We start from the raw sequence: 19825 nt of genomic DNA, 5'->3' as shown, positions 1-19825 counted from the left end.
TTTGATTCCTGGTCGATAGTTGTTCGAACCAGCAGTTCGACCTCCGTTTGACCCCTGATCGACCCATATTTCGACCCTTGTGTGACTCTAGTGCGAGTCTAGACTGATCATCAGACCAATATTGGGTTTAGATTTTCAGCCCAGAAAAATTGTCTGTTCGATCGAATTTCGTTTTGATCATGTTGTGAACCGATAGACTCGATTGGACTAAAATGCTAGGAGATTTTTACATGTACTTTTAGCCGAGTATTCAAGTTTAAAGTTTTTAGGGTAGTTTCAGCTACAACATAAAATTGTTTATCGGGGGCTCTGCGTGACGAAGTTTTCAATTTTTGGCTTAAATTTTACAGAAACTGAGCAGTAACGCTATTATGAGCTAAAGTAATAGCAAACATCACGGAAAATTTTGCCAATATGGTCGTTCTATGGTTTCATTCTATGGTTAAAATGGATTTTGTTAACTATTCACCCCCCCTCCCCCCCCTATAGTTAACAAGGTTGCAAAATTCGTATATGCTTAACTGTTCAATTCTTTCTTTATCGGGGTGAGATTCGTTACAAGGTACCACAGGGAAAACAATGCTCACGCCCACTGGATTTCCAGGACTACGTTTTGGATTACAGGTATCTCCTGTAAGATAATTTCAAAACTATCCCTAAAAACGCTTGACTAATTCAATACAAATTGACGGTTTCATGATATTCGAAGAAAGGCCTTAGTCTTAGTTTTTGCAAGCTTTGAAATGCAAGAGGCAAACTATTATTTTATATATAGTAGCACATAATACAATCATATTGCATTATGGTTTTCACTATCCTCACGAAAACCCAGAATTCTTTTAACACCATTTCGATACCATTCAATTTGATCAACCTAAATTCAACTTAACCCAAGACGAAGCCCATGTAATCACTACATTTGGATCAGATACCAGGATCAAAGCCTTGTTTTTGACCATAGTTTTAATTATGTCAAAACGACGCGCTCGCAAATAGTTAAACTTCTTTCAAACGTCTCAAATTCTTGCGGTTTGACGTTTGCGTGCGTATATTCTAATATTTTAATATTGCAGTGTAAAAACGTTTATACGTCAAAAAATAATAATAAATGAACAATCAAAATTTTCGAATTCGTTCATCAAGCTTAGTTTGTCCAGTGCTTCAAAACGTGAAAGAGAGTACTTGTGATTTTGCTGATGTTCTGTGCAACTTAGCCGATCGATTACTTGCCATGAAGGCCAGATATCTGCCGGTTGTGTTGTGGAGTCTACTCTACATATCAGTGGCCTTCTTAGCCCAGGGAACTATAGCCATATATGGACTCGCATTCGCCAATATTGCAGAGCTCGGTAAACATTCAACAATATATATGATAGTAACTTCTAGACACGTTTTAATTATACATGGTATTTTTGTAAGCAATTACCAGAAGTTGCAAAAAATTATTGACCCATGCAATTGGCTAAAAAAAGTAACGAAGTTGAATTTATATTAACACGATATCGGCTGCGTGTTATTGTTCTAATCACACTTAAATTGTGATTTTGACGCAGTTGCAGGTACCGTAAAAAGAGCCCAGTTCATGGCGTCAAAAAACAATTTTAAACTCTTTCAGTTGTGCCTTTGTAGCCGAAAATATATTTCGTAAGGTCCGGTTAAGAACATTTGGTCTGAATATTTCCGTTTTTCCGACCAGTTTATTGCCAAAGGACTGGTTTAGAAAGAGGACGAGGGCACCAAATTTATATTCACTATAGAGTTTTGAAAGTTTATTTAAATCCTCTCCGTTACCTAAGAAAATGACAAAATTACACCTGAAGTCTTAATTTCTTCGAATCCACTGTTTTATATAGATTTTTCCAAAATTATCAGACGTAAAAATATCAGTTGGCTACTATTAACTTTTATTGATTTGGGTTTTGCTTTGCCAGAACAGTTTTATGGAACCAGCTGTCGTGGAAGACTATACAGCAACCGTACAGGAAATGCGTTGCATCCAGCATCCAGCATTATTTAGAAGTTCACCAAAGTGCATTCTAATAAATATTTTTCAGGGAAATTCTTCGGTTTCCAGAAAAATATCAACAATATAATATCACGAATCAACCCAACTAACTACCAAAACCTTTTGTCAAAAATAATTTTTTATTCACCAAAAAGGATATATCTGAAGAAAACGAACCGCAAAACACTATTGAGAAATGGCCAGTATGTTTTGTCATATTCTTCCTGCGGTTAAGCTAATTTTGTTGGAAAATGCCATTTTGAGAACTTTTGGAAGAATATAACAGAAAAAATTGATTTTTTTGTTGCGCGCATTCTCCCCTCAAAGTCAGGATATATCGGAGCCTTTAGAAATATTTTAGTCTTGATCTGCCACGAATACTTTGTTATTCTGTAGCCAAGTACGAGGCTTCCATGGGGCATGTGCGGGTGAACTGGGTGGTGTGCGGGGTGTGTTTCCTGCTCTACTTCTCCCTCCTCCTCCTCTTCCTCTGCGGAGTGACCATCCAGAAGTACAAGGCACACTCCACCAAACGACTGGAAGACTGGATAGCCGTACTTGTCGGTATGTTCTGCTATCCGCAATCTCCCCAGCCCAGACAAATAACCAAAAAAAATTGCATTTAGTTCTTAAGCAGGGGCACAACAGCGGTTCGCCGTGATGAGCTGTACAGCTCGTATGTTGGTCCTAATCCTCGTGGATAAATGATCTTAAAATCTCCGTTTTGGTAAAATGTTTTGACTTTATGTCCCACTATGCTGCTAATTTGTGCCCGACTGTATTTTCAACTTTGCGTTCAATTTTACATGCGTTCGACTTTTTTGTTTCGACTTTATGTTTGACTTTATGCTTCGACTTTGTGTTGCACTATGCTGCTAATTTGTGTTCGACCTGTATGTTTCGACTCTGCATTCGACTTAATATTAGACCCATTGTTCAATTATAAGATTTGAACGACTCGTGATTTCATGTTTCGAATTTGCGTTTGACTTTACTTTTCGACCACCTCGCATTTCTGTTTCGTTTTTGAGTTCAACTTTAGGGCCTTCTCGACCAAGGATTTTTGGTCAAACTCGATGTGTGCGAACCGGCTCAGTCGGAACCTAAATCGCAAACCTGGTTCCAAAAACCCACAATTTGGATTCATTTTGCAGCTCAAACTTATACACATTGCTTTGAATCAACCTGTTAGGTAGCGCAAAGATGCAAAAAATTAACAGCGTTTGGATTTATATTTAGTGAATTTTAAGTGAAGAAAAAAGGCGAAACAATTTGATTTAAAAACACACCAGAAAGCTATTGATGAAAAATGTCGATCAAATTTTCTAACAATAAAACTTTTTTCCCCATTTTTTTACACAGAGGCGAGAAGCGGAGCCTCGCGCCTCTTGCAAACCCACGCTTATATAATCAAAATTTCATAATACTTCTACAAAACTTGAACAACAAAAGTTTATGCATTTGTATTTTTTGGGAAATTAAACAGACCCAGCCCATACTGAATTTTTTTCTTTTTTTAGTTATACGTAGCCAGAGGCATAAGAACGAGGTTAAATGAGCAAGCGGGCTAACTCGTATCAATGTTTTACAATCAGTTTGAAGCAAGACCCGAACGGCCTGGGTGGTCTGGACTGGTTAAGTTCTGCAACTTGAGTTTCGATCTTGGTTTAACTGGATTTAGACACGCTCGACACAAAATTGTGTGCCTATATATCATATTCCTTCTTTATTACTTGTCGACTAATAGCCTTAGCTTAAAAGATACTGTAAAAAAACTGTTTTGAAGAGTATCCTATCTGTATTGTTTGGAATATTGCTGAACCTCCTGGTTTTGTCGAATAGTTTTTGGTCTAATCCGGCACTGTAAACATTTTTTATTGCGGTTATTACAATGATGAGCCTGCATAATTATGCTTCTGGAATCGAATGCATAAAAGCTTCTGTTGGGTACTTGATGGTTTTTATAGGCGTGGTCACTATGGCATCGATTGTGAATGGCCTGTCAGTTTGGAGCTATGGACTAGTGTCCATCGGGAACCTACACCACTTCATGATGCGAGACAAGCCCTGCTGCTTCGCCGGAAGGACACCCGCACTCGACATCCACAACCAATACATGCAACAACAGTCGTCCAGTCTTAGTTGTGTGTGTATAGACTTCTCCGAGTGCTTCCCCGAGAACCCGAGCAGCGAATGTTCGACCCAGATCGAAAACAGAGTCGCAAGTTAGATCTGCTGTTGAAATTTAGCTAGAAAGTCAGTTTATTAGGTTAAGACGATTTATCCACGAGGGAAAAGACCACCATACGAGCTGTACAGCTCATCACAGCGAACCACTGTTGTGCCCCTGCTTAAGAACTATATGCAATTTTTTTTGGTTATTTTTCTGGGCTGGGTAATGTTGCCTCACCCTCAAGCAACGAGCACGGATCATGGTGCGCCTCGAAAATCCGACCTTTCGATAGAGATACATAAGCAACCAGAGATACATTTTTTAAACATTCCCTTGCGCAAAAAAGTAAGCAAACAGATTTTAAAAAATGCTCGATGTACAGGAGTTAAAAAATCATCGGAAAAAGTTTTCGAAGATAAGGTTATTGAGCTTCATTTCAGCGCAATAAATTTTAAAAACTATGTTTGAATTGTTCCTTGTTATAGAGAGTTCCAAAAACCTGGAACAGATACAATTAATTATAAAAAGCGAATCTGCCAAATTTGCACATATTTTACAGCAATATTGAATTTTAAAGCGACATTAGGACATATTTTTGTCTGAAAAACTAACTTTTTATTGCAAAAGTTTTCTGACATGGGTGTTTTCATGCTTTTTCAATTAACTTTGCTTGTTTTCGCTACCGCCATGTCATACTCTTACTTATGATAATTTCTACTACCGAATCCAAACGGATTGGTAAACGATAACTCGTAAGCGAGCGAAGTAAAATAATTGATTTGTTAAACCGTCTTTTCAATCTGTTAAAGCTCTCAGCCTCTTCAATCTCTTAAATCTTACAAGGTCAAATGACCAACAGAAAGTTTACTTATCGCAGCGAGTTTATACAAGTAGTTAACGTTTTTCAATCCGTACCGGATGAACGTTTTTTTTTGCCACTAATTTTACTATATGCGTGTCTGTTTTAGCCTACTGCTACATGTTGCAGTTCATGCAGTATGCCACTTCAGGATTTGTGGTGGTGGAGATTCTGCTCCTTCTCTACTCCCTTGTCCTAGTCTGCAAAGCCAACAAGGTTTGTGGTCTGTTAGTTCACGCCAACCCGAATAGCCAGGGCGCGTCTAGTATCTTCCCAACACCAGTGAATTAAAAAAAAGACTCTTCGGCTCTTTTTCAAAAAAATTGACACTTTCCGTCCTACAAAACTAGTTTATATTTGTTCAAAATGGATTTCGTGAAACAGTTTGAAACTAGTTATTTCATATACATTTTATTTCCCTGTAAAATATTTTTTACTAACCAATCATGATCCATGACTAAATCTTACTCTAGATTTGTAAACCTGAAACCCTAGTGGTTCAGAGAATTAATAATATAGATTGAAATCAATTGCTTTCTTCTCTCCTCTAACTTCGCAATAAACCAGTATATCTCTAGATCTAGTAAGACTAGGAAATATATGAGTAAGATTAGGATCGGTATTAGACTAAGAAGTTGCACGAATCTATCCGGCCGAAAATAAGATAGCGTGACGAACAGACGGTGTACCCTATCCGAAATTACTCTGTGAGAAGGCCACCCGGACCTAAACTCAAACGTAAGCTTTTTCGAATTGAAGCCCCCTCCCTAAGAATGAACAACCCCTCCCCCCATCATGAGCGAATGACTCTCTAAATCATAACTGAACACCAGGAATAGTTTTTTCTTCTTTTTTGAATATGAGAATGACGATGTTTTCTACTTTTTTTTGGATATGAAAGTTATTTTTATAACCACTCCATATTAGGAGCACCCAATAAACCGAGAGAAATTCCGAACGTACGACGAGTACAAAATGATCCGAGAGAGTCTGCGGAGGGAGAAGAAAGAGATGAAGGAGATGAGGAGAAGTGGAGGGGGGAGAGTGAGTAGTCAGATGAGTCATATGAGTCAGATGTCCACTGATATGATGGGGGAGGATGAGTCAGAGATAATGCAGCGAGAGGGTGTGGAGGAGACTAATTACGATGAAAATGCAGCCAATGAGTTTGACCGACAGTTGTGGTCAAAAGGTGAAGTTCTTATCTTCATTTAAGTTTGTCATAAATATAAATGAGTTTATAAATCAGAAAAAAAAGCACCAACTGAATCTGAAAATGTTCGTTTCGAACTAATGCAGCATAAGTTTGTACAACAACGCCATAATTGGTAACGAAAACCCAAATTCTGTCTTTTTCAGTTAGTTGAAAGGTTGGGTTACAATTTCTCAATCCCCGCTTTTTGGAAAGGTATACAAGAGTAAATAATAATAGAGTATAATGGATTTCTATTGTCAGTCTTCATAAATTTCAAACAGAATTGATTGTAACCGATTAAAAATGGATTATAATGTTACTATTTTTCGAAATAAAATAAATCATTATAATCGATTATAATCGATTATTTTTTGAAAGTCTATTTCTTCAAGTTTATTGAATTATAATCCATTATAATGGATTATAATCCATTATTATTCAGCAAACGTCATCGCTTCATTTCGTTTTGTTTCTGTTTCGTTTTGTGTGCTTTTCAGTTGGTTACCGAGCTAAAAGAAACTGTTATTTTGTATTTATAGCCACCAGCGGATTTAGTTGGGGGGGGGGGGGCAACGCCTCCTACCCCGTCCCATCAGGGATTCGACCCGCTGCCGATCCAAAATTTTCCCCCCACTTTTTTGAGACCCCCACCCCACTATTTTGAGGTTCTCCACTATTTTGAGGGACCTTTGGCGCCAATACATATTAATTTTGAGGGGTGTGCGCGCCAAAAAAATGCAATTTTTTTGGTCAAAAGTTTCCAAGAATGGCCAAAAAATGCATTTATTGTCCCGTTTTTTCAAATTTTTGCCTGCTGCGCGGAAAATTTGATCAAACAGGGTCTTTTTAATGCCTTGGGAGAGCTTGAAATCAATCTATTCAACCTAAAAAAAAAGGTCGACAGAATTTTTGAAAATCCGACCCCCCCCCCACCCCCTCGAAAAAAATCCTAGATCCGCCCCTGCTTATAGCTTAAACTTAAATTAAATTTGATTTTTACTGTGTTTTCATGCAGAATAGCTAAATTAAAATTCATTATAATTGATTTTTTTCGTCAGATAAAATTTCGATAGAAAAAGGGATTATAATCTATTATAATAGATCATAAGAGATTATGAGAGATTTTCGGAAAAATTATAATCAATTATAATTGATTTTAGTTTAAAAAAATTTCACCAAAAATGTTATCATTATAAGGAAAATTTTAAACATCTAAAATTTTCGCTCATAATTACTTATAATTTTGCTAAAAGTACGATTATAATCATAATATAATCAATTATTTTCTCTTTTTACTGAGTGCGGTGTTTTCCCTCACTGAAGTTTCATGGATATTGAAAACGAACTTGGATTATAATCGATTATAATTGATTTTAATGGATTTTTATTTTTCAGAAATAATAGATTAAAATGGATAAAAAAATGATTACGTTGTCTAAATTTGCCATGATGATCAATTATCTAGACATCATTTTAGTCAACAAAAATCCATTATAATTAATTTTTATCCAGGAAACTTCGGTGTACATCAGTGTATTTGTGTGCGTATGCGTTAGCTTGTAAGGAGTGACCACCTAATGGTGTACTTAGCACTGCCCATGATTTGTTTAAAATAGTCAATTGCTTTCAGGGAACACCTTACCACACAAAGCCCTACCCCCTGTGGTTTTACTTTACGACATCTATTTTCAACCTACAGTCAATAAAAAATTCGGATAAACTTAACAATCCCCCATATGGTTTCTAGTATCTACTTAACAATCCCCTATGAATAATAACCTAAAATTAGCACAGAGCGTTCTATTGCGAATTGTAATTTTACTGCATTCTGGCTTGTCGAAAAATCGACTGTTTTAATCTACATGACAATCTCCGCCCTAACTTAAAAAAGAGAGGGGGGGGGCAGATTGTTAACTATAACCAAAATTTCTAGAGGTGCTTTTTGCGCCAATAAAAACTTATTTTGAAAGGGGAACACGCGCCGAAAAAAAAACGCAATTTTTCGATCAAAACCCTCGAAAATTGCTGAAAACAGTCTTTCTTGGCTTGTTTTGTTTTGAAGAATTTTCCTGCCGCAGAAAAAAATGGCAAAACAGCGTCTTTGTATTAAGAGAGGAGACCTCGGAAAATTATTTTGTTTGACCTCAAACATTTTGGAGGATTCCTCGCTCGAGTGAAGCCTAGATATTGAAAAAGTATGAACAATGAAGCTTTTATAAATCTGATGTTAAAGTATTTTTGAGGCAATCAAAATTACAAAATTCCTAAATTTTAAATTCCTAAAAGTTCAAAACTGACACAAACTTCTCGTTGATCACTTTTGAACAGAACTTTTGAATGTTGATTCGGAAATTTATTAACGCGTCAGCTTGTATCAGGGGGAATTTCATTATGTCCCAATTGCCTTTTTACGTTTCTAATGCAGTTTTTGGCAAAAAAAATTCAAAAAGTTTTCTTAAAATATTTGTAAAGGTTTTGAGGTGTTTTCATATTTTTTTCGAAAAATCATCCCTCCTGTTGCAATGACAAGAACAAAATGATATATTTGCCTGCGTTAGGGCAATATTCGCCCCCAATTACTTTGCCTCAACTCAAAATAGAATAACTTATAAGCTGCCCAGTTACTTAAAAGTTTCGGACACGTATTAATTATCCAAAAATGACTACTTTCACACCCCGATAACGTTGCGAATGATGATGGCTGGTAATACATATTTTCAATTTTAAGCTCAAAACATCATTAGAAGAAACCACCCCGAGACCAAATATTCAAAAGAAACACAACCCCGAGCGCAATAAAAAGTTTACCACAAAGCAAATACTCCGTCACTTTCTTCGAAAGTCGGAACTAAATTCAATGTTTGTTTTGGAGCGACAACTGAAAAACTAGAAATTACGACCTTAAAGCTCCGTGAGTTGATTTTTGGACCTGTTGTACTGCGAAGTTTGTTAGATCTTGATATATTGATTTGACTAGTTTTTTGCTTCCAGACGGCACGCAATATGGTATCAATGGGGACATTTACGAGGAGTCACTGGACGGATCAGAAGATGACAATGTGCCCTCCATCCTCCCAAACATATCTCCCAAAATGCAAGTGGATGCTATAAAAAACATTTTTAGCAAACATTGAGCAGTCTATTTGCCTCTGAAAATACAGACAAGAAATTTAAACCTACAGCAGATAATCTAAAAATATTTTTGCGGGAAGATTTTCTGGTAGGTTTTTAAGAAAATCGAAAATATACTCACCTCTTCCATGCATTTTTCTATGCTTGTAAACTCGAATGATTGTCAAAAATCGTGCGGCGACAATTCATAACAAGAGACAATTCGAAACAATCGATTCAGCGGGGGAAAACTGATTCACGCGCAGTATTCGTCTAGTGCCGGTTGTAAGCCCAGCGGAGCAAGCGTATTCTACTTACTTCCAACGCCTTGTTATGAATTGTCGTTGTTACGAGTTGTCGCCCTACCGTCAAAAATCTATAGTACCAGTTTATTATTTCTCTGCGAAGTTCGCCACATCAGTTTCAGAAAATGAGCTAACCTTTCAGAGCCTTCAGAAATTCGTACAGCAAGGCTAGATGGAGCTCATATTCTGATCAAGGAATGGTAGGAGCCAGTTTCAAACCCAGCCGACAACACACGACGACAATTGTCGCTCAGCATCCGACAGAGACACAGGCAAGGTACACAGCCGACTTGAGTGCAAGTGGAGGCAGTGTCGAACTGAGGAACTATCTGCTAAATGCACCTTCCTTATTAGGAAGTGAACACACTCCTGATAATTTTGCTAGTAAGTACACTGCGCATGTCGACCTAATGTTCGATTAGCCGAAAGTACATACTTAAAGAGAAAATAACGCTACGTTTGTTATCTTTTTGTACTGGTGGGCGGGGGACAATCTCATTACAGAAAAATCGAATTGGCTAATTCTTACGCTTTTTTCCTCGTGGTTTTAAATAATGATTTTTGATTGACTGGCATGAATTTAGGTCAATGTCGGCTCTTCTCGCACGAGGAATTCCTTCACGGTTGGTTTTAGGTATTCCGCAAGAAAAAGGACGCTCGTTCCTAAAATAGCCAAAACTAAGTTTTAGACCTTCCAAAAGAGTTGAAAACTCACTGATTATGGTTTGGGAGATGGGACTATAGTTTTGATTGCAGGGCGTGCGGAAGATTGAATAGGAATAACCTGAGAATTCAAGTTCTGCCGACGAGCAAGCTTCCACGTAGTCCAACTACAGAACCTTTTGAAATACAAGGCCATTGGCCATTCAAACAATAGTTGACCTTTTATCAAACTAGCGTTTACTGATCATTAGCAAAGAAAAACAAAAAAACTTTGCATTGAAGTTTAACCCATAACGCATTAGTACGGGCGTGAAAAACCCCAAGAAATGTGCCTTAGTTATTTTAAAACTCCAAAATTATTTGCGACAGAATACGCGAACGAATAGCGCTTTAATTGTTTTCTCATGTGTCGTTTGCAGGATCCTTGGGCGCTGGTAGTGTGAGTAGGAGCTCCCAGGCACCTCCAGCCGGCCGCTCATTTCCCCGAGGACTCCCTCTCCGTCCACAAGCCAGAAGTCAGTCCCTACAGCCTACAATGAGCTCCGCAGGCATCGAGGTTCTTCAATTTACAATGCTTGCCCTTATAGCCCAAAAACCCTTATAGTTTATTTGTAAGGATATTAGTTCGGGTCAAGTTTTACTTTTAGGCATATTTCAAGATTCTATCTTTTAAATTCTAGACTAAAGACGAAGGGTTCACTTAACATTTTGCATGTTATTTCCTTTTTCTCCAAGAAATTGTTCCCAAAATCTCCACTTTGGTCAACCGCTGAAAGATATCAAAAAAAGATTTTGCCCAGTTTTCCATTGTTGTAATATACAGATCATGAGTTTCCACCTAAAGCACTTTTTCCCAAGCAAGTACGTTTGAAGATGTGAAACAAAATATTTTATACAACTGAAATGGTACCTTTCAGGGCGAAAGGGGGTTGTTGTCGTTGAATATGGCGAGTGACAGTAACAGCCAATCGGCATCGGCGTCGCGGAAGAGTTTCGGTAGCTCCCAACGGAAGAGCATCGTGGACATGGTGCGAGAGAGCGAAAAACTGCCACGACTGTCTCTAGCCGCCATTCCAAAGTGAGTGGGGGGGGGTATGGATTGTACCGAAGATCTGACACTGCCTTTTTAGATAGAGTTAGAACAGTGAAATGGGCTTCATTTGAGGTTGGAGCGTGCAACTTTCTATTCGAAATCTAACGTAAAGTAGACAAAAGATAATTATAAATCAAACAGAATTGTCCAACCACAGGATTGACGAACGATTTTCAAAATTTAGCTGGAATTGCTTCAAAATCATCAATAGACTACAATGGTTTCTTTTCGAAGTAGCCAGTAATAATTTTAGCAATAATCCATTATGACAGAAAGCCCCAAATGACATGCAACTTTATTAGGCAGTCAAACACAATTCGTGAAATAAAGTTTGTTTTGTGATAAGATTAGAGTCCATTGAAGAAAAAAGAGATCACGGATCGACGGCAACTATTTTTTGTGACAGAACGACTGAAAGTCAGAATATTTGAAACCAATTGAAAAGACTTCAAACTGTCCAAAATCTTTGGTTTTCACGCTTTTTCCTCTCATTTTTTTAAAAATTGAATTCTGATTTACCGGTATAACTTAGTCATTTGGTTCTTCTGTCACGGGGGATTCCTCTTGATGATTCATTTTCATTTCGACATGAATGCGACTGAACATTCATTGTAGACAACTGAACGCGAATGTTTGTGTGAAATGTGCCGCACATCACAAGAACCACTGCCATGGCCAGCCCAACGATATACACAAGGCCACTAAGAAGGACATCACTAAGACCAGAGACTACAAGGTACATGGACAAAGACACTAACTGCTATACAGATTCACTCCATGTTTTCCTACTTTTAACCCCTCACGGTTCCAGCTTGGACACTAACCCTACCGCTTGACACAGATGTCGTCCCACGGCCGATTTCGTTCCGCAAAATATTTTGTCTAAACTTTGAAACCTAGTTGACGGATTTCGTCCTGCTGCAGGTTTTGACCTATTTTTTAAAGTTTTCAAAAAACACCAGCCCTATCGCGGCGATAAACATCAGCACTTTTTATAAATAGCTCAAGTTTCGGGCTGGAAATCTTGCAACCCGTATCAACCCAATTGTGGGCTTTATAACTTATAATAAATCGAGTAAAAAGAGTCGGCGACTAGTTTAATAAAATGGACAAAATCTGCTGGTGTATCAAAATAGGACCAAATCTCGTTTTTTAGTCAACATGCCCGGAGGCCTAACCGGGAGGATAATTATGTAGGTTGGCAAGTGCACATGTAACCAGCACCCATTAAGCTATGACTCATCTTGGAAATTGCAGTGCATGTGCAATTTGAACCAGCAATCATGTAATTACTGCGCACCACCACTACCAGAGCGCCACAATGCCATAATCTTTTTAGGAAAAAATCTATCGTGGGACGAAACCTGTTTGCACTAACCCTAAACAGGGACACTTTTATGACAATCATTTTGGCTAAAAAACTCTAAATTTTATCTAAAGGCGCGAATCGGATCTTTTTCCAGAGGGGAGCAATAAAACGCCGCTACGTTGAAAAATATGCCTACGGCACTGAAAATCTTGGCAAAATTGTTTTAAAAGTGTTTCAGGAGAGCTCAGAGAACCAATTTGGTCATCTAGAAAAAATTGACAAAATTTTCAAAAATCCTGCCTCGAGAAAAAACTTGATCTGCCCCCAACCCCAACCGTAAAATACGCACTTGCATCCCCAAGATAAAACAATGCCACAAATCGCATGCGAAAGCTTTTTAAAAGAGGGATTTCCATTAGCAAAAATTTTATGACTAGAAATGTTCAAATAGCAACATTACAAATTTTTCAGGTTAAGATTTTATTACTAAAATATTTTGAAGCGCACATTTTGAAGCGTGTTCAAGCAAATGCTTTCCAAAGAAAGTATTTATTTTTGCATGCAAATTTCTCTTGCATTTATTTTCCATTTTTTTTATAAATCTTTTTCTAGAAATCTGAAAAACCTTTTGTTTTTATGCCCAAGACAGAAAACAAGTAATTAAAATCAGTAAAAATTTCAGCTTTACTCAGAAGTTAGAACGGCTAAAATCACGGTAATGGTGAATTAAGGTTCTGAGTAATCCAGATTTTAGTTCTGGTTATTTGAAAAATGGGGAGGAACTTTGTGTTCGGGTGTTCCAGCTTTTTATCTTCTTGTTTTCCACGCAAAATCAGGTACCACAAGAAATCATTGGAATGGGTTGAGTGATATTTATTGTTGAAGCCCTTTAAATTGTGATTCAAACGAAACTTTTGAAAAAGTTTTTTCGGTAGTTAAAAAAAACTAGTTTGATGTTTTTGATTTATGGTTTTATTTCGAGCAAAGTAAGGCGAGCGAATAGGCTTCCGATAGCTTATTTATGCGTAGTTTAAGCCGTAAAGTTTTGTTTTAGTCGAGTCAAGTTACTTCAAAAGTTTGAAATTTTTTTTTGTTGTATTTTTTAACACTATGGTCGGACCACTCTGTGCTATTTGCACAGTCCCCGGCTATCCGTGTCGTCAACAAATTCAAGATTTAAGAAAAAGTAAAAATAAACACATTTTGCGCCAATATACTAATTTTGAGGGGGGAGCGCGCGCCGAAAAAAAAACGCAATTTTTTGGTCAAATTTTTTCAAAAAGTGACTAAAAACACCTTCTTTGACCTGTTTGTTCAAAATTTTGCCTTTGGCGCACAAAATTTGGCCAAAACAGAGTCTTTTTAGTGCTCTGGGAGAGCTCGGAAAATCAATATGTTCGACCCAAAAAAAAGGTCGACAAAATTTTCGAAAATTCGAAAATTTTATCCTAGATCCGCCCCTGCATAAACTCATTTTTAACTTATCGGTATCATTACTAATTATTAGCAGGGGCGGATTTAGGTGGGGGGGCGGGGGGGCGGACGCCCCCTCCTCAGGGATTCGAACCCCTGCCAACCCAAAGGGTCCCCCCTTTGGTACTTATTAAGAAATCCAATTTTGGCCGACCGACCCTAAAATTTTTCTAAAGGCGCCTTCAGCGCCAATATATATTAGTTTTGAGGGGGAGCGCGCGCCAAAAAACGCGTTTTTTTTGTCAAAATTTTCCAAAAAGTGCCCAAAAACGGCTTTTTTGACCTGTTTTTTCAAAAAATTGCCTGCGGCGCAGAAAATTTGGCCAAAACAGGGTCTTTTTACTGCTTTGGGAGAGCTCGGAAAATCAATCTGATCGACCTAAAAAAAAGTCGTCAAAATTTTCGAAAATTTTTTGAAAATCCGCCCCCCCCTCGAGAAAATCCTAGATCCGCCCCTGATTATTAGGTATACTTTCATGTGACAACTAACACAAATGACCAAATTATGGATCAGAAAGACCGGTTCGAGAAAGCGCCTTTTTTCTTCACCCATGTTATTTCTTGTAAACCAAACAATATTTTTATCTAACGGAAAAGTATTTTCGACAACTAGTTTTTTTTCAGGCATGCGTCTGACATATTTGGCGTGCAATCTGACCAATTGACGGTACCCATTTCACAATTGAAACTTCTGTTGCCTGTTTATCATTTAAATTATCATTTGTTCAAATAATCAACCGCTGTTTCACAATTAACTTCAAACCACGGCAGCGATGACAGCCAATAGTTTCCTTGTGATATGCCTGATCCTACAAAATGCTGAAGTATAAACACGATGACATATAAACCATATATAGACATATAAACCATATGTCACATTTACCAAACTCTTCGCACGCCCCCACCCCCCCCCCCCCCCCCAAACTTGCAACTTGCAATTTTTAGATATTTTTCTGTTGTTCACATTGTCCAATGGTCATGAAAACTCAATGATCATGTGAAATGATTAGTTAAATGGAAACACAATCAGTCTTCATATAAACGCTTGTAAAATCAATGTTGACACCGTAAAATTGATGTCTATGTTGTGTTTCTGAAGGAGACCAAAAGAAGGGAGATCGAATCAGCGCGGAAGGCTGTTGGGGGAAAGATGCGATGATCTGTCATGAACAGATTTCCTTTGTGGAATAATTTGAGTGAAATGAAGTGAAGAGAACTAGAAGAAAATTACCTCCTCCCTAAAATCGTTAAATGGTCTCTCTGAAGGGGGAAGAAACACAAGTGAAAACATCTGAGTAAATAACTATGGCAATCCACGTTTTCATATCTGTTTTAATAACTAAATTGTAGAATCATTATAAAATTTACCATTTTTGTTGTTAATTTATTAGTTGAACTTATCATGAGTCTCTATTACCCGGGTCGAGGTTGTGATTTATGATCAGGCGGTAGCGACCGAGTTTTCGTTTTTTTTCAGACTTTCGCGACCAAAATTTGGTTATTTCAGTAATTAGCTACCAAAATTTGGTATTTTCAGACTTTGCAGATCTCGGCAGTGTGTCCGCGACGGTCGCAATCAAAGGAAATTTAATCGCGACAGGCGCGAACAAAGAAAAATCATCCTTTACCAGCACGACCGCAAAAAAGTTAACGGTGACCAGTGCAAGCAAGGTTTTTGATTTATGTTTCGACCGATTCGAGCAAAAGTTGGTATGTTTGAACCGTATCGACCCAGTCACAATATATTTAGACCGTCTCAACCCAAGCCATTTAAAAGTATAAAATATTTCGACCGAAAAAAAACGTTTTGACTGAGTTCAACTGAGTTCGAAGAGTTTCAATATATCTTTGATCAGCAAATATGCTGGTATAAATAACTAAAATAAAAAAAAAACAACAGATAAACTGGACAATTTTGCAAGCAAAAATCTGACAAAAAGTCAAATTTTGGTTGGAATTTGTTTGTCCGATTTTAGTTTTAGACCAACTCCACTTGAAAATTGTGAAAAATGAGATAATTAGGACTATGTCAAGACCATTTTTAAGGCCATCGCGACTAAGTTTTAAATTATGTCGCAAAATTATTTTAATTGTTGACGAAAAAAATTTGAGCCATACAAGGAAATAATTTGAAAAATTAGCTGGCTTTCATTTTGGGACAAACTTTGTTCTCGTGTTAAGATGATAACTCGTGTTACACTTTCAGTAGATAAATTTTCTAAATAATAAACAAGACTGCTCGAATCAAGGCGAAGCCCTGAATGTTCCAACTGCCTTTTAAGGTCTATTGAGCAATAATAACGTAAAAAAATTTACATGTAACAAAATAAAACGAAAAATATTTCCGTAAAATTTGAGATTTTTGTGAGATCATCTCCCCACTTGCCATATAAAGTACAGAGAGATAAATTTCGCTCCTTGTAACAAATCAATTATGGCAAATAAGCTTCTTTCAACCAATTTGGAACGATTTCTAAGACGGATTAAATCTCCGCTTACGCGTTAATAGCGCAAAATATATCGCGCGTTAATTATCACAAACTGGCCACGATGGCAATCTTTAAACCCACATAACTTTACAAAAATTAATCACAGGTAAAATATGTTATCAAATTTAAGCTCAAGACAACAGTAACTTTTGAATGATATGGCTAGTTAAAAAGTCGAAATTTGTCTAAGGAAAACCTACCCCGAGCACAAATATTCTGTTAATTTCGTTACAAAAATAGGAAAGAAAGCACGTTACGAAGGCTCAAGACGTATTTCGCATAGTGCGTAACACACGCGCTATAACTTTGAATTTATTTTCGAAAGTGGGCTTAATAAAAAGGACGCCAAGCTAATGTGAGTCTCACTTCTTTCGAAAGTCGAAATAACCAACAAAGCTCGTCTAAGGCAAAGCAAGCCTTTATTATATTATTCCCACAGCCCGTTGACGTCTACAAAGTACTTTTAAGTACTAAGTACGTTAAGAATGATGAAATTTCAAAGAAAGTTGGCAAATAGAAAAAAAAACTATTTTTAAAAACTATCACCCAATATGCTATGTAGAGTAAATTTTGCCAACGATTGTGTTAAAGTTAGACCAGAACCAATTTATTACTCAAAAATTGAATTAAATAGTACACATTTTGTATGTAGTTCCTGCCGAAAACAACAATTTAAAAAGAAATTTGCGCGAAAAAAAATATACGTCGGGCAGAAGTGTCTTGTCATATTCTTAGAAACCGGAACAAAAACCTATTACAACCATCAATAACACCCCGGGTTGACAAAAAATGCATATCATACTGTTTCATTTTATGAAAAAATGCTTAAGATATCATTTTATACTATTTCATAGATCAAAACCAAAAAAATTAGCATGATCAGCATTTTTTCTATACTATGAAATTTTATGATAGGCATTTTTTCCATACTATGAAATTGTATGATAAGCATTTTTTCCATACATGAAAATAATAAAAAAAAAATTTTTTTTGAAATTTTGTATTTCATCCGAAACTCTGGACTTTTTGTCATAAGAAAACCCAAAAGGTAACTGACAGTTACCACGCAGATAAACTGCATTTGGTGAATTTTGCCACCTACGTTAATTTCTACATTTTCACATGAAACTATGCATCAAAAATGTAATTTTTTGTGTATGGCTAGATAATTTTTGGTTTGAAAATTTTGGTAGTTGAGAAAAAAGGCCATATATGAAAATTATATGATAAGCATTTTTTTGTCCAAAATTGAAATCATTTTTTTGAGATTCAAAATGCATTCTTTCAATAAAATTTTTTTAAACTCATGTAAATTCATCCAGAAACATCGTTAAAACAACTTTGAAGATTTTATTTTTTCTATAGCAAAATGCGTATCATACAATTTTCATTTATGAAAATATTATGATAAGCATTTTTTTCGACCAAAATTGAAATCATGTTTTTATTGAGCAGAAAGATTCAAAAGATGGAAATAGAACAGAAGTATTTCTCTAAAAACGTTTCATACAGTTTTTAAATTTTGTATGAAAATTGTATGATAAGCATTTTTTCCATAGTCGCCATACATGAAATTGTATGATAAGCATTTTTCTTTTATGGACGTCAACCCGGAAAAATTCTGCTCTTATCGCTTAAAATCAGATTAAAAACAAAAATTGAAAGGGTAGTTTTTCTAAATTTGATTAATCATTTCGGAAACTATAGTCTGACACCTGAAATTTTCACGAATCACAGAGCAGAGTTCTTTTCCGTTCAACTTTTTATTCATTCTTGATAATCCGTCTCATCCAGCCAAAAAACACGGCCAAGTGTTTTCATCATATTAAATAGATATTTTTATGGAAATTGGTCTGGCTTGACAAAACAACTTTGCAATGATTTACATTGCTCATAAATCAATGGATTCTCAAACTTAATTCAAAACATTTTTAAGGTGTTGATACTTTTGCTAACTTGTTTTCTACTTTTCGCTGTAATTAGACTGATTAAACCTGAAAGCGATCATGGTAACTTGTATACTTATTTTGATAACTGTATTCCAAAGGTCAACCTTGTCCACATCTTCTCCAAATTATCATTCGCATCAGGTAACAAAATTTTAGTCTCTAACTTTTTACAACACTGCCCGTACAGGTACAAATCATTGAGGTTTCCGGCTGCCCTTTAACTGTTCTGGACATAGTTTTGTCAATCTGAAACTTAATAAACTATAGGTTTTTAAATTTGCAGACTGTTTTTCTCTGACTCAACAGCCAATGCTCAGGCTGAGTTAGTAGTTTTTTGATTGCACGATCGCAATCGAAAATTGGCATTTTCAAGATGTCGCAACGAAAATAGATTTTAAGACCACCGCTACCAAACTCGTTATTTGCAAAATTTGCAGACCCAGCCAATGTTTCAGCGACATGCGCAACTAAGGAAATTTAACCGCAACCGAAGGAACGTTAAACGAGACCGGGAACCGAGACAACTAGCAACAGAAGACAACTCGTAACAAAAAACAACTCGCAAAATTTAAGGAAAGCAACAACTCGCATAGTTTGAAAATTAAATTATAATTTAAGAGTTTTGGTTCAAGGTCGCCGGTGGGCGCGCTACCAAAACTCGTATAAAATTATACCTCTGTTGGCAAGCTCTCAACATGTTTGCGCGTCTGCGGTGGCGAGTATATTGCGATTTGCCTTTTGTTGCGAGTTATCTTTTTTTGCGATATGTATTTTGTTATGAGTTGTCGCATTACGCCGCGACCGATGCGACCTAAGAAAGTTTGTCTGCAACTGGCGCGACCAAGATTTCCGATTTAGGCTTCGGCCGGCTCCACCAAATATTGGTGAATTTTCCCCGTCTCGACCCAAGGGCGACATGTTTCGACCGTAAGACCCAAGTTATCATTGCATCGATTATGTTCGACCGAGAAATACATGGTAGTTAGGTAAGCTTTGCGATATTAAATTGGGTTTAAAAACATGGGAACCTTTAAAAATATTTAAACGTGTTCTCAAAAAAAAATTTTAAAATGGGCTATGCTAATGAATTTTCAGCAGAACTCGAATTATCAATCTCATTAAACTTAGATTCCGTTACCATTAATCTGATAGAAGGTCGCATTTTTTCGCTCTTTTTCAGAATCTTGCACACAATCTATAG

General features: G+C 36.8%; 4 protein-coding genes across 11 annotated transcripts in view; 3 read left to right on the top strand and 1 right to left on the bottom strand.

Moving 5' to 3' along the window:
- LOC134842725 (receptor tyrosine-protein kinase erbB-2-like) overlaps window positions 1-19825 on the bottom strand; it is a 284936-nt gene that overhangs the window by 155020 nt on the left and 110091 nt on the right. The gene's annotated exons all lie outside the window — the stretch shown is intronic.
- On the top strand, window positions 1116-9366 carry LOC134841598 (uncharacterized). The gene is made up of 6 exons (XM_063857630.1): window positions 1116-1349; window positions 2402-2569; window positions 3973-4230; window positions 5147-5253; window positions 5965-6229; window positions 9224-9366. Exons 1-6 carry the CDS (start codon window positions 1232-1234, stop codon window positions 9364-9366), a joined length of 1059 nt encoding a protein of 352 aa, XP_063713700.1. The 5' UTR covers window positions 1116-1231.
- LOC134842405 (uncharacterized) lies at window positions 9709-15592 on the top strand. Its single transcript, XM_063858730.1, has 5 exons — window positions 9709-10032; window positions 10731-10867; window positions 11229-11389; window positions 12020-12140; window positions 15286-15592. The coding sequence occupies exons 1-5, from the start codon at window positions 9846-9848 to the stop codon at window positions 15343-15345; spliced, it is 666 nt and encodes a 221-aa protein (XP_063714800.1). The 5' UTR covers window positions 9709-9845; the 3' UTR covers window positions 15346-15592.
- LOC134842404 (FMRFamide receptor-like) overlaps window positions 15377-19825 on the top strand; it is a 26378-nt gene continuing 21929 nt past the window's right edge. The window contains exon 1 of the mRNA XM_063858728.1: window positions 15377-15481. The gene's annotated coding sequence lies outside the window, so the exon portion shown is untranslated. The remainder of the gene's footprint in view (window positions 15482-19825) is intronic.

This window comes from Symsagittifera roscoffensis, chromosome 3 (genome assembly GCF_963678635.1).
Source record: "Symsagittifera roscoffensis chromosome 3, txSymRosc1.1, whole genome shotgun sequence".
Classification (NCBI taxonomy): Eukaryota; Metazoa; Xenacoelomorpha; order Acoela; family Convolutidae; genus Symsagittifera; species Symsagittifera roscoffensis.
The sequence above is the reverse complement of the archived record's forward strand: the minus strand, read 5'-3'. Positions and strand labels throughout refer to the sequence as shown.